General features: G+C 41.1%; 1 protein-coding gene across 4 annotated transcripts in view; it reads right to left on the bottom strand.

Annotated features, from left to right (window-relative positions):
* The window catches only part of LOC140544511 (uncharacterized), a 62997-nt gene that overhangs the window by 46476 nt on the left and 2365 nt on the right, over positions 1-14156 (bottom strand). Inside the window, exons 1-8 of one of the 4 annotated variants that reach the window (XM_072668099.1) lie at positions 12466-12543; positions 8946-9386; positions 7254-7805; positions 5235-5695; positions 3740-3868; positions 2443-2640; positions 1037-1177; positions 669-929 (exon numbers count right to left, since the gene is read on the bottom strand). In XM_072668099.1, coding sequence (XP_072524200.1) covers positions 669-929; positions 1037-1177; positions 2443-2640; positions 3740-3868; positions 5235-5695; positions 7254-7805; positions 8946-9378 — 2175 coding nt within the window. In that variant the 5' untranslated portion in view covers positions 9379-9386; positions 12466-12543. Of the gene's footprint in view, positions 1-668; positions 930-1036; positions 1178-2442; positions 2641-3739; positions 3869-5234; positions 5696-7253; positions 7806-8945; positions 9387-12465; positions 12544-14156 lie in introns of those variants that run through there. The other 3 variants (XM_072668098.1, XM_072668100.1, XM_072668101.1) reach the window with 3 other exon arrangements.

The following is a 14156-nucleotide window of genomic DNA, read 5'->3' as shown; positions in this document are numbered from 1 at the left end:
GGATAATATACTCAAATCCCTGACATGTAGACTCCTACCCAACTTGTAGGCGACAGTGAATTCGGTCTGGTAAAAAAAGCTCATCACGCTTGAGAGAGAATGAAGCCATAATGGGATAACAGAGACATGAATAAGCCTTTAGAGAAATAACAGGGTTCAGTAAAAACTTACTAGAACTTTTAGACTGAAAAAGGCAAATCCGAAACATGGAGAACATCTAATGTCAGTCTGGAGGTCAGGCTATATCGCTGCTGTGCAATAAAAAACATGTATCTCCATTTCTGTCTGTTTTTCTGTCCATTTCCATTTGAACCCTGCAGCTGCTCTGTACACTGTGTAAATAAATAATTCTGGATAAACAGACCAATAGAAATGCTCTAAATGACTTGAAATAAAACTAAAAACTATTTCATTCTTCCATTCAAAGTGCAGAATATTTTGCCTTCTCCTGTGAAGTCAGCATTTTGAAGACTCATTTTTCATTGGACAGCATTGATATGCTGCTTAATGTCACATAGAAGAATAACACTGCATTCATATGCACTAGTTTGTTAGATGCACTTACAGCCTTTCCCTGGCCTAAAGGGTTCACTATACAGAACAATTCATTTCATAATACATAATTCAACCTAGATTCCCCCGCTAGAGCTACAGGGTAAGTTGTTCACCTTGGTCATCCTTTGATTAAAAATGCCCACAGAGTTGTTGAAGACCTCCATGACAGCCTCAGCAGCGGTGAGACTGGCGTACTTCTTCCTGAGCTCCAGGTTGCCAGCGGAGGAGTAGAGTGGCATTCCCTGGGCTGGCTCCATCAGGCTCTTTTTGATTTTAAACAGTCTGGCCTGCACCTCCTCTTCAATCTCCTTCTGAATGGCCTCTCTGGCTTTGTCCATGCAAGCGCTCTCACAGCCGTGTGCTTTTGACAATGTCTGACAGAAGATCCAAAAGACAACAGGTAATGACGGACACCAACTGACTTTCCAGAGCATGCATAGTGACTCTCATAGTGAGTCTTGTTTGTAATTTAACGCCTTACCGATATGGGTAGGCCAACGCTCTGGATCCTAATGCCGAGTTCATAAGGTGATTCACAGTTGTACTGGTCTGCAAGGTGTTGCATGAACTCGGCAAGGTCCACCTTAGGTTTGCCTTGGGTTCGCCTGAAGTTACGAAGACTCTACAGAAAGCAACATGAATGTAAATTAGATGTCAAACACGACTGAGCAGAAAAAGAATCACATCCTATATAAAGGCATGTAGGCCATGGGTATATCGGACATGAGCAGTGGAATGATTGCAATCAGGATGTGATTGAAGTGCCTGCTTTTGGCTTTAATTCTAGACGTTTTATAAAATATTGTATTAACCATTTCAAAATGACAGCCATTTTTACTTAGACCCTACGTTTTCACTGACTCATAAGTAATTGGACAGAAGACTGGTAGGCAAGGTTCATTGCCAGCTGTGGCCTGTTAAATAAAGGAGATAAAAAGTCTGAAAAAACACTGCCAGACCAGTTAAAAAAGTGCTTTGGTCAGGTGAAACCAAAACCGACTTACAGAGAAGGAAAGGAAAGGTTCATGATCCGAAGAAGACCAAATCATTTCTCAAACATGATATAAGCACAGTTATGGTACAGGCATGTATAGATGCTGATGGAACTGGGTCACTGGTGTTCACTGATGATTAAAGCATCCCATGTTCTTACATGGCCGAGTGCTAATTGAGCAGCTTTTTTTTTTTACTTTTGTCACTTAAGACAAAACAAAAGGCAGTAAGACCCACAAATAAGCAGCAACTAAAGGCCGATGCAGTAAAGGCCTGGGAAACCAGGAAACTCAGCATTTGGTGATGTCCGACAGTTAAAGCATATGCATACAAATATTAGAAATAACCCTTATATTTGTAACTATGTTAGTATGTCCAATTACTTTTAAACCTGTTGAAGTGGGGCTGTTACTCCTGTTAACTATTGCTGGAGTATTTTTGTTAAACCTCTAGAATTAGAGTTGAGACTCTATACTTCAATCATATCTAGATTGCTTTATATTCAAATCCAGTGAGGTGATGTACAGAGACAAAGGTATATGAATTGTGTCACTGTCCAAATACTTATGGACCTGACTGCATGTCAATCTACTTGATTCAAAAGTGTATATAATTTCCAAAAGAAAAAATTAAGAAAAAAGAAAAAAAAGCAAATATTAGAATACGCAAAAATGATAAAACTGAAATTTTGTAAAGCTTAGATAACAAATTCATGAACAATTCATCAGTTTTTTACCCCAGGTAGGAAGGCACTGGCCTGAACTTGGGCCTCGCACCCCACCCCTCTTTTTTTCCACACATATAAAACCACGTCAATTCAGAGCTGTTCTTTCCAGAGCTCTGCACTGCAAGGCAGCTGTGACTCAACAGCTACCAGAAGCCAAAATGCCTTACCCTAAGGATATCCACAGTTTCAATCTGCTGTATATCGTCATCTTTAGTGTTGCTGTCTATTTTGAACAGCCGGTGAACGAGTGGGAACTTGCAGAGAGGGCCTAGGTGGAGCTCCTCGAATCGTTTCTTGTTCTTGAGGCTGGCAATGGACTGACCCAGCTCATACAGAGTGCACACGCTGGAGATGGCTTCTATTGACTGACAACAGAGGAAACAGAGATCAGATAAAACTGTTAGTCCAGAGTATTTCACACAGATGGATTTAATCCCTTAAACTGCAACTGTTTAGCATTCATCTTACAAACTTTCTACTAAAAAGTATATATAAGTATATAAGTATATATATATATATATATATATATATATATATATATATATATATATATATATAGATCAGTAACCGTCTTCAATGTCCCTAAATTCAGCCATGTCACTCCACTGCTGCGTTCTCTTCACTGGCTTCCTGTAGCTGCTTCCCGCATCTGATTCAAAACCCTGACGCTGGCCTACAAAGCTAAGAACGGACCAGCCCCCAGTACTTGATGGCAATGGTCAAAAGTCGGTCTGCACCAAGAGCCCTTCGAGCTTCAAGTACGGCTCAGCTCGACCCGCCATCCCTCAAAATCCACGGAAGACAAGCGTCCAGGCTTTTTTCTGTCCTGGCACCAAAGTGGTGGAACGAGCTTCCCATGGGTGTCCGAACGGCCGAGTCGCTCGCTGTCTTCAAACGCAAACTGAAGATCCACCTCTTCAGAGAGTACTTGGACGAATAGAGTACTATGGTCGCCTTATTGTATTGTGTTTAGTAATGTCTAAGCTTAGAGGTTTCTTTTGAATTATTAGTCTAAGTCTAGCTAAGGCTTTTTCTTGGGTAAATAGCAAAGCACTTTGTAAGTCGCTCTGGATAAGAGCGTCTGCTAAATGCCTTAAATGTAAATGTAAATGTACATGTAACCACTTTGCATCACTCACACAAGCTTAAGGTTAAATAGTTGCTTTAGGGGGCCTCCAGGGGCCTCATTCTCCAGTATTTTTTATTTGCTCTTGAAAAAAAGCCCTAACAAGAAGTCTACGTCAGATTCATGATGTGTTTTTGATGGATCCCACTGTGCTCATAAATTGAGCAAATCTCAAATAAGAAAACACATGGGGGGATGTCAGAATCTTTGTGAAAACTACTTTTTTTTTGAACAAAGATGGGAGAATAAGGCCTCAGGTCTCCTCCTGTTCTAATTGACAGAGAACTGACTGGAAGTCTATCTCAGGTCTTTAATAAAATCTATTAAAAGCTCCCCACCTGAATAAAAAGGTTGATCTCTTTAATGGTGCGTGTGAGCTCTTTCACAGCAGGCAGCTGCCAACGAGGGTCGATCCTCACTGAGTACAAAGAGGGCACTTGCAGGAGTGTGCATACTTTGCTTATCACCTATTAAACACACACACACACACACACACACACACACACACACACACACACACACACACACAAACAAACACAAGTCAATTCTGAAGTCACACTCAAAACTGGTGAAACAACGCATTACAATATTGATATATTGGTGATATTGCATTATATATGCTTGCCCATACTTTGCAATGCACAATCACATCTCCCCAATGCACAATGTTGTGTTTTTACCTTGCGATTTTATGACTTTATAACTACAATACACTGTCTCACCCTTACCACTGCCTGATGAAATATTAGGGAGTAGCTTTTTTTATTTGTAAATAAATACCAGTAAATGCTTTGTTCAAATTAAACTATTTACAATGCTATTTACAAATACTAATATATGCGTAGCTGCTCTTCTGGAGTGTAACACAACATTGAAGCATGTGTACAAATGTGACATTGTGCATTATGCAATACGAATTCTCATTATTATTATGTCTAATAAAGTGTGCTGTGTAATAATTCAACACAGCACTCCAGCACAGTCATGTGATGCGCCACACTTCTCCTGCCTCCCAGCCTTAGTCTCATTAGAGTATGCAATAACAGGAATGCAGTGTTCATTTTTACTCTACATTCATATTATATTCAAATGGGGTTCATGTTCTTTTTAGTAATACGCTTTCCAGGACTTTTCCAGGACATTCTCTCTTTTTTTAAACTGCTGCTGATGCAGCATTGTCAGGCAGCCGGCGCGTTTTGAGGAAAGCGACGGGTCCCCAGCTCCGTCAGACCAGCTAACAGACACCTGAACCATCCAACATCACTTTAGGGGCGATGAGGGGAGAGAATACGGCCACTTGTGCTTTAGGGAGTCCGGTAAAGTGCCATGGCTCGGGACTTGAACTCGCAACCTCCTGCCCACAGTGGTAGTGCAGTCACTCCGAGCCCCATGATGTGTTTTTCAACATTTTTCAACGATCTAGTTTTTGTGTTTGTATAAATAATACAGTCACATAGTGTAGTTTAGATAAGATGTGCTGTTGATTAATACGTTCAGTAAAATCACTTCATTTTTAGTAACAGTTTCTATAGTGAGACATTCTGGACTGACAGATTTAGTTTAGTAGAGACTTTTCTTAAAATGACAGTATCACTTTACTTGGTCCATTATAGATGGCTCATAGATTCTCACCTTACATTCAAGTAACATTCAACTGAAAATCTATTAAATGCAGCTGACCTCTAAGCTGAGTGTAAATGACTGTGTACTGAATGGACACTTAACCTGAACCTTACCCTTAAATCAACCCTAAAACCTAACTCTGACCTTAACCTAAATCTTAAATCTAACCCTAAACATAAAGCTAAAGGGAAGGATTACGAAGTCACGCACCTTCTCAAAAGTCACATGTTCCCCCTCCACTGCAATGGCTCGGATAGCATCCTCTGCCAGACTGTTCACGTCGTCTGGGTTCATGAACTTCCTCTTGCGCCTCCCCACACTTCCTTCCTCCTCTTCCTCCTCCAAAGCCTCCACTGCCCGAACATTCGCTCCATGCACTTCTCTCAGCTGGGCATGATGGTCCTCGTGGAACACCAGAGCACTCCCCTCCTGGTTCCCCTTAAGCTTCCTCTGCTCAGATCTGGACAGCCTGATGCCGAGGGCTGGGAAGTTCTCCAGAAGTGCACTAGAAGAAGCCGCTGGAGAAGCAGCAGTAGCAGCAGCCGCAGTGGGCTGGAGCGGTCGCAGAGGAGAGCCAGTCTTGGAACGGACCACTTCTTCAGCCGGTCCGTTAGAAACCTGCACAGGCTGTGGGCTCACAAAGGTTCCAGTAACTGTCTTCGCTGGCGTTGCTGTTAGGCCGAAAGGAACATGGGCAATTCAGTTAACAGTGCAAACAGCAACAGAGGTAGTAGTATAAATGCAATAATTCTGGAAAAAAAATTTTTTAATGATAATTTACACAATGCCTCCCTCATCCTGCATGTAGGTAATCAGTCAAGACATGTTTGGTGTCTGTTCTCTTCCTTAGTTCTGCACTGGAGCCATAAAGCTAATGTAGCTACTCTGTAGGCCAACTTAAATGATAACGTAACTGACTACTGAGCGTTTCTGAGATAACTCAACTTAGTTTTGTCAAAAACACAAAGTTCTCCTAACTCACATTTTTTACTTCTGCATCTCAGTTTGGTCAACAATACATATTAAGAGGGCTCTGAGTGACTTAGGGGTCTAATATGCTACTGCTAAGGCCCAGAGGTCCCTCGGTGGGTAGATGACGCTCTCTCCCCATATTATTCTTAAGCAATGCTGGCAAGCACAGGCGTCTGTTAGAGCATTTCGGCTGTGTCACAATGCCGCATTAGTGTCAGTTTGAAAAAAGGCGATGGCTGACTTTGCAGGTATCATGTGTCCTTACCCTTACTATCCTAGTGTCGGGAGTGGGGAACATAAGTACTGTTTGAGGGTTTTATGAACAGTACCAAATTGGGGGAAAGCTCTAGAGTGGCACAACAGTCTGATCGCCTGCCCATTAAAAGTGTGAGGAGATCATAGGTTAAAATCCTGGCAAGGATCCTGGAGGAACAACACATAATAAAATCAATAATTGCTGATTATTAAGCAATTTCATCTGCAGCTCATTTACTAAGGTTTTTGAGGCACAACTTAAAAAGCATTGTTGATACAGAAGAAAAAAAAAGTGAGTTAGGAAAACTTTTGACTAAAGTAAGTTGAGTTAACTCAAAAAGCTAGCTCTGAAATACCAGCTACTTTACCATTTTAGTTAGCCTGTCTTAATTTGTTTAAATTGCCTTGATTTTTTTTTACATTAAAAGCCAATATACCCCATAAAGCCCTGAAAATAGTAGTCCTGAAAATACTTTCCACTCTTGATATCATGCTGTTATCTATAGCAGTGGTTCCCAAACCTGTCTTGCATATATAAGTGGTTTCCTGCTCTAGCAAACCACCTAAAGGCTTGTTAATTAGCTAAATGGCTGGATCAGAGTAAACAGTAAAATGATCCTCCAGGACCAGGATTGGGAACCACTGATCTATGCAGTGTGCAAAAGAATGTATTCATGCATTCAAGGCTCATTTATATATTGCTTGTTAGCTGTAATAACCTTGCAGCTAATATACATTTTATGTATAATATATATATGCATATATTATACATACAAGGTAGACGTTGGACCAAACATACCTTATCTAGTTAACCACATTTACACTAAGAGGGAACTAAACTATAACGTTAAGCCTCTGTGGTTCAGTTGGAAAAACACTAAAGTTAGCAGCTAGTGATTCAAGTGAGTCATGCACTAATGTTCAGCTGATGTTCTTAATGTGCTGGAAGTCATATTGTGGAGTAAGGAGTGAGAAAGTTCTGGTGATCATTATGTTACGTACTAGCAGATCTTCCTGTTTCCAGCTCTGCCATAACCAGCGCTTGGCTAGGAGATGCCTGCTGTTTCTTGGCTTGACTATCATAGAGCGACATATAGAGCTTCAGCGGCAGTATTGCGCCGAAAAGAAGGAAGAAGCCATTCTGCAGCTGGGTGATGGAGGTCGCGGCAGCTGGGTAGACCCTGATGACCTCCTTAACCTTTGTAAGCAGCTCACCCTGTGTCATTTCGTCCACCTTTGGTGCAGAACTAGTAGCAGTAGCACCAAAGGAGATTCCGGTACTAGACATCAGAGGAGGTGGGGTTTGACTGGATGGTGCTGAGGGCCCAGGAGTGGCCCTGTGTGTCCTGTGGAAGACATTCTCATTTTCCACACACAAGTCCTCGGACAAAGAGTCAACAAAGGCACTGACTGAGGAGAAGCCAAGCTCGGACACAGTCAGGTTTCTTTTGTACTGCTGACTGTAGGATACAGTCAGCTTCTTGAGGGGGATGCCTTTTGGGTGCTCTTTAACCATGTCCACCACTTCTCGAGAAATTCTGTCTTTACCTGAACCTGGAAAAGATAGCATTGAATGTCCGTAGAGCAACAGTTCAATTCTATGATCAAGAAAAGACACTCAGATTTCTTGTTAACTTACTGTGGTTACATCTCAACCAAGCCAGGGCTCTAACGTAGGCTAGCGCTTCATGTTTAAGATTATTATAGATACACACTGCAAAGCATAATCATCCGATTTCTTCTTTTTCTGAGGAATTTCTGCTAACTCTTAAGTTGGATGTATGGTTTCCACATAGCAATTCATTATTTCCCCATAAAATTGAATAGGGTGCATGAGTTTGCACAACCATCTCATGTCTGAATGATACAAATACACTAGTAACAGCAAGCCAACCCCATAGGGTAACGCAGCAACCCCTAGCAATCCCCTTAGACACTATAGCAACCACTTGGGATACCATAGCATCTGGGTAGCAGCCACCTATCAACACACTAGCACATAGCACCCAACTAGCAACCACTTAGCAACATCATAGCAACCACCAGGGATACCATATTAACCATCTAGCAACATTATAGCACCCACCACACAACACCATGTTACTCAACTAGTAAATTCCTAGCAACCCTATAGCAACCACCAGGAAAACTTTAGCACATGGCTTAACCAACCACCTAGTAACACCCTAAAGGACCCTAGCAACCACTAAAGCCAGGATTCCACTATGCAATTTTCAGTTTTTTTTTTTTTTTTTTTACATTTAAAGCCGACAGTTAGAGTGAGAATTCACAACTCAGTTGTGAGGTATGAGATATCCCATCTTTTTATAACCCCATAACAACCACCAATAGAACAGCATGGCAACTGCCAACCAATTACTTAGCAACTCCACAGCAATCACCAAGTAAGACCATAAGAAAACACTGCAGTTTGAGTTTTTGGTGTGTTCCTGCTTGCAAACGGGAAGAGCATTGGCCACTAATTGACATTAGCTCATCAAGTGACCTTTGACTGGCCATATTCATGTGTGAAAATGTGTTTTGCTAAACTGAGGAAATCCATCAAGCCTGGCTAATCATTAGTGCTGACTGAAAATGCTCCGTCTGAGCCCTGTAAAACCACAGAAAGGAAACAAGAGCAACCAATGCAATCAGTGCACATCAGAATTGCATTTCCATTAAGGGAGTCATTACCTGTGAATGCAGTGTGGCTCTTGTGGTACACTACGGTACCCATCACACACAGCTCGTTGCTTAGAGAGTCAATAAAAGTGGCCATTGTGGGAAAGCCCACAGCTGACAGGGTGAAGTTTCTTTTATACCTCTGACTGAAAGTGACCGCTAGCTTACTGAGTGGAATGCCTGCTGGACAGCTTTTGAGCAGCTGGACCATGTCCTCTGTATCCTGCCTCTGTGGCCCGTGTTTCCTGTGGAAGACTGTTCCATCTTGGACCTCCAGATCTTCAGACAAAGAGGCGATGAAATCAGCAATAGAGGTGAAGCCTAGGTCTGCCACGGTCAGGTTACGATGGTACCTCTGACTGTAGAACACAGCCACCTTCGAGAGAGGGATGCCTTGAGGGTGATGTTCTAGTAGACGTACAACGTTCTTACTGGTTTTATCCATTTTGTGATCTGCAAGTATTTCAATTGAGGCTTGTTAGAACAGAAACCCACAAATATAACACAGTTAAAATTAGAGCAAAACTGACATTGGGAAATTATATATAAATATATATATATATATATATATATATATATATATATATATATATATATATATATATATACACATATACAGTGCCCTCCATAATTATTGGCACCCCTGGTTAAGATGTGTTCTTTAGCTTTTTTCTAAATAATATAGGACCACGATGGAAAAAAGAGTAAAATCCAACCTTTAACTTCTTTAAAGAATTTATTCAGTAGGAAAAAAATCCCACATTAAGAAATAATTGTTTAACATCAAATCATGTGTGCCACAATTATTGGCACCCCTGATGTTAATACTTTCTACAACCCCCTTTTGCCAACAAAACAGCACCTAATCTTCTCTTATAATGTTTCACAAGATGGGAGAATACAGATAAAGGGATCTTTGACTATTCCTCTTTGCACAATCTCTCTAAATCATCCAGCGACCTGGGTCCTCTCCTCTGCACTCTCCTCTTCAGCTCACCCCACAGGTTTTCAATGGAGTTGAGGTCTGGGGACTGAGATGGCCATGGGAGGAGCTTGATTCTGTGTGTGGTGAACCATTTCTGTGTAGATTTGGCCATATGTTTTGGGTCATTATCTTGCTGAAAGACCCAGTGACGACCCATCTTCAGCTTTTGGGCAGAAGCCACCAGATTTTGTTTTAAAATGTTCATGATGCCATGCACCCTAACAAGGTTCCCAGGGCCTTTGGAAGAGAAACAGGCCCACAGCATCACTGATCCTCCCCCATATTTCACAGTGGGCATGAGGTGCTTTTCTGTATACTCAGCTCTTGTGTTACGCCAGACCCACTTAGAGCACTTGTTGCCAAAAAGCTCTATCTTAGTTTCATCTGACCAAAGCACACGGTCCCAGCTGAAGTTCCAGTACTGCTTAGCAAACTCCAAACGTTTGCGTTTATGATTGTGAGTGAGAAAAGGTTTTTTCCGTGCATGTCTCCCAAACAGCTTGTTGGCATGCAGATAGTGCCTGATGGTTGTTTTGGAGACTTTGTGACCCCAAGAAGCTACCATTTGTTGCAAATCTGTAACAATGAGCTTTGGAGACCTTTTTATTTCTCTTATCATCCTCCTCACTGTGTGGGGTGGCAAAATAAACTTGCGTCCTCGTCCAGGCTTGTTTACCACTGTTCCAGTTGTTTTAAACTTCTTAATAATTTCTCTGACAGTAGATATGGACAGGTGGAGGTGAGTGGCTATTTTCTTGTAGCCATTGCCTGACTTGTGGAGGTCAACACACATCTGCCTTACTTGAATGGTATGTTCCTTTGTCTTTCCCATGTTGAAGAGAAATGGCCTCTGTGTCACGTCATATTTATACCCCAGGGAAACAGGAAGTTGTGAATTACTAATGAAATGTTCCTACATACTCTGATCAACTTCGTAAACTACTGTAGAATTGACAGAAATACTTTAATTACATTTATTTCCTAAGAAATGTTAGGGGTGCCAATAATTGTGGAACAGGTGATTTTATGAAGAATAATTATTTCTTAGTCAGGGATTTGTTTTCCCCCTTAAAATTCACTTGAGTTAAAGGTTGGATTTTACTCTTTTTTCCATCATAGTCCTATATTATTTAGAGAAAAACTATTTATTAGAAGCTAAAGAACACATCTTAACCAGGGGTGCCAATAATTATGGAGGGCACTGTATATATATATATATATATATATATATATTAAATATATATATATGTATATGTATATATATATAGTAATATTAAAATGTCTGCCACAGGCTATTACCAAAGAACAGCCCCACAAGTCTGTACAGGAGTCAGTGATTCACCTCTGTCTATGATTTATGATTGAAGCTTATGATAAGTAACTTTAGCAACGACTCCACAAGTCAACATTATTTACATTTATTATGACCAGGATGCCTAAACTTTGGCACGCCACTGTATATACTGACTCTACGCTGTGAAAAGTGGAGCTTCTTCGATTTGAAACTTTGAGGAACTTTCAAGAAAAGTTTTTTTTCAAGAAAAAGATTCCTTGAAGGTTCCTCTAAAGCACCTGAAGAGGTTCCTCCACAGTGTGAAATTGAAGGACCTCAAGGAACGTATACTTTATACAGTGTACTCGATCTGATGGAAAGCAAATGCTATTAAACATGAATAAAAGGAAGGTCATGAGACACCTTTTTGAGCGCTGGCCTGTTAATACAGCAAGAACGACAACTCCCAGTAACCACCCAGCGATCCAGGAAATTCTGAAAAATTCTGACCCCTGATATGTGGGGGTGGTGTAATGACATTAATGATTCATAATACTTGTCTCTGCCCACTGGTTCGGAAATTAAAAAAAAAAGTTTTAGGAGGGAAATGAGAATTTGTTTAAATATGAGCAGAGAAATAAACTAACAAGGTAAAAAAAAGGTCATTTTGATTCCAGGAAGACTTTAATTCACTCTCGATTCTACAGCACAGCAAATTATTGTTGACATGATTCTGCTCCCACCCTTCTCAAACATGCAGTGAAACAAGATTCAATGACTTAGCCCTTTAAACTGCAAGTATAAAGGCTTAGCCATTTAAACTGCAAGCACTGTATACTGTGCTGTATATATGCAGTAACTACAGTAAAACCGCTATGAATATTATGCAGCTTAAAACGCGAGGAAATGAAGTGCTGACGCTTTGCGTTTAGGATGTTGAGTATTCAGTAACTTTCACCCATCATGACCAACATAACAGTACCATGACAAACAGTGCAACCCACTTTTGATACAATTTAAATCGAGGAGTTGTTGTTGATATCGTGTCCAACGTTTATGATGAACCAACCAATAGAAATGCCCCAAAATGACTTGAAATTACATCTTTTTACACTGACGTCTATTGAAAGTTGAAAGGTTGTGTCCTTCTAAATTGCAATTTGCAATTTTGGAGATACAAGGCTCGTGCTTGACAGTGACTAAATGCAAGTAAAGCACATCAATACCATCACTTAGAGTAAGCATAGTTACAGCAGTGCAAAAGTCAGACTTACCATAAATGATGATGGGTTATACACTGTTAAGTCTGTCTGCCAACTAAGTAATGCATTTGCCTGTTGTTGGCTTATAGCACTCTCCTCCCCTCACCCTTTAGTAAACAGCCAATAAGAGCTGTGTTGCTCATCAAGTGAAAAAAGGAAACAGAAAGTAACACGCAACATCACCCAGCACTCGCCCTCAACTTTCATTTCTAGAGAAACAGAGAACGAGAGAGAGAGGGGGGAGAGAGAGACTCCAGTCTCACACAATAACAGAAGCACTTTACATTTCACCACTTTTGATCGTGACTGACAGGTCTGCTTCAGCGCGGACCCTACTGCAATGGCAACGGATGTTAAGACAAGACAGTTCTAACGTCCTTAGGTTTCAGTTTCCTGCTCTGGCTCTCAGCTGATCTAATCCTGGCTGCTGGCGGCAGGGGGGGAGTGGAGTCACGTGGCCCAGCCCTCGGCAAGAGCACAGACTGTTTAGTGACCAGCTGGAGTCTGAGATAATGCTTCCATTCCTGAAACTCGATACCTAAACTGGTGAGGCCAGTTAACCCTGTGCAGGACTGAGCTCAGTGTGTGAGAAAATGAAACTAATCCCTTCCCCACACTGTTTACATATCCTGCTCATCTGCAGAACCAACACTGACACTGATACAGAGAGACACCATGATTACACGATCATATTAGTTACAGCTAGAGGCAAAAGACTGGACACACTTAGCCATCATTTTTTACCCAATTTGACCCCAAAGAGACAACTACCAACACTGTTTTGCAACAACCTAGCAACACTCTACCTACCACTAAGCAACACTATAGTGCCGATCTAGCAACAGTACAGTATATCGTTTGCATGCGCAATAATCACATGGCAGGACGTGCAATGTCATATGAATTTATCATGATCTATCTACTAGAGGAAAGATCTATATTTAAATATCATTTATTGTACTTCAATCTTAGTCATTCATATCATGATATATTGGTTCTGGTGAAATCTGGTGAAATCTGCTGGGTTTTTTAATATTGCAATACAGGCCACAGAAGAAAAATATACTGCAGTGTCAATTCTTTCCAATACTGTGCAACTGTACTATGTAGCAACATAAGCCTTATAACATCAATATAACTTTTCTATTCTTACAGTCTAGCTACATGCCTCAGGACTGATTTGCACATGCCACACTGGCTGATTGATAAAAGAAGATAATTTGGCACACGCAATTAGCAGAAAGTAGTTTTTCATCATGGCCAAACAGCCAAGGGAAGTCTGGAGTTTTTCTGCTGGATAAGTAACGGAGGACTTATCCAGACATACTGACATGCTGAATGGTTCAGTAAGGACTGTGCACAGCGATGCTTGTTGACCAGCAGTTAACCCTGTGCACGACTGAGCTCAGTGTGTGAGAAAATGAAACTAATCCCTTCCCCACACTGTTTACATATCCAACCAACACTGACACTGATACAGAGAGACACCATGATTACACGTTCACGTCATTTACAGCTGGAGGCAAAAGACTGACAATCTAAACAGACAATTACTCAGCCCACCCGTTAGTACTCTCCCCCTATTACAGGTTATGAGTGGGTGAGGACACGTGCAACCAGCCACTGCTTCATTTCGAACTCGAGAACCAGGGCACATCCCTAGTTCATGATGTTTTCATGACCTTTGTAGATGAGTGTATTTC

This window comes from Salminus brasiliensis, chromosome 22 (assembly GCF_030463535.1).
Source record: "Salminus brasiliensis chromosome 22, fSalBra1.hap2, whole genome shotgun sequence".
Lineage (NCBI taxonomy): Eukaryota > Metazoa > Chordata > Actinopteri > Characiformes > Bryconidae > Salminus > Salminus brasiliensis.
This window is presented reverse-complemented; position numbering and strand designations above follow the sequence as displayed.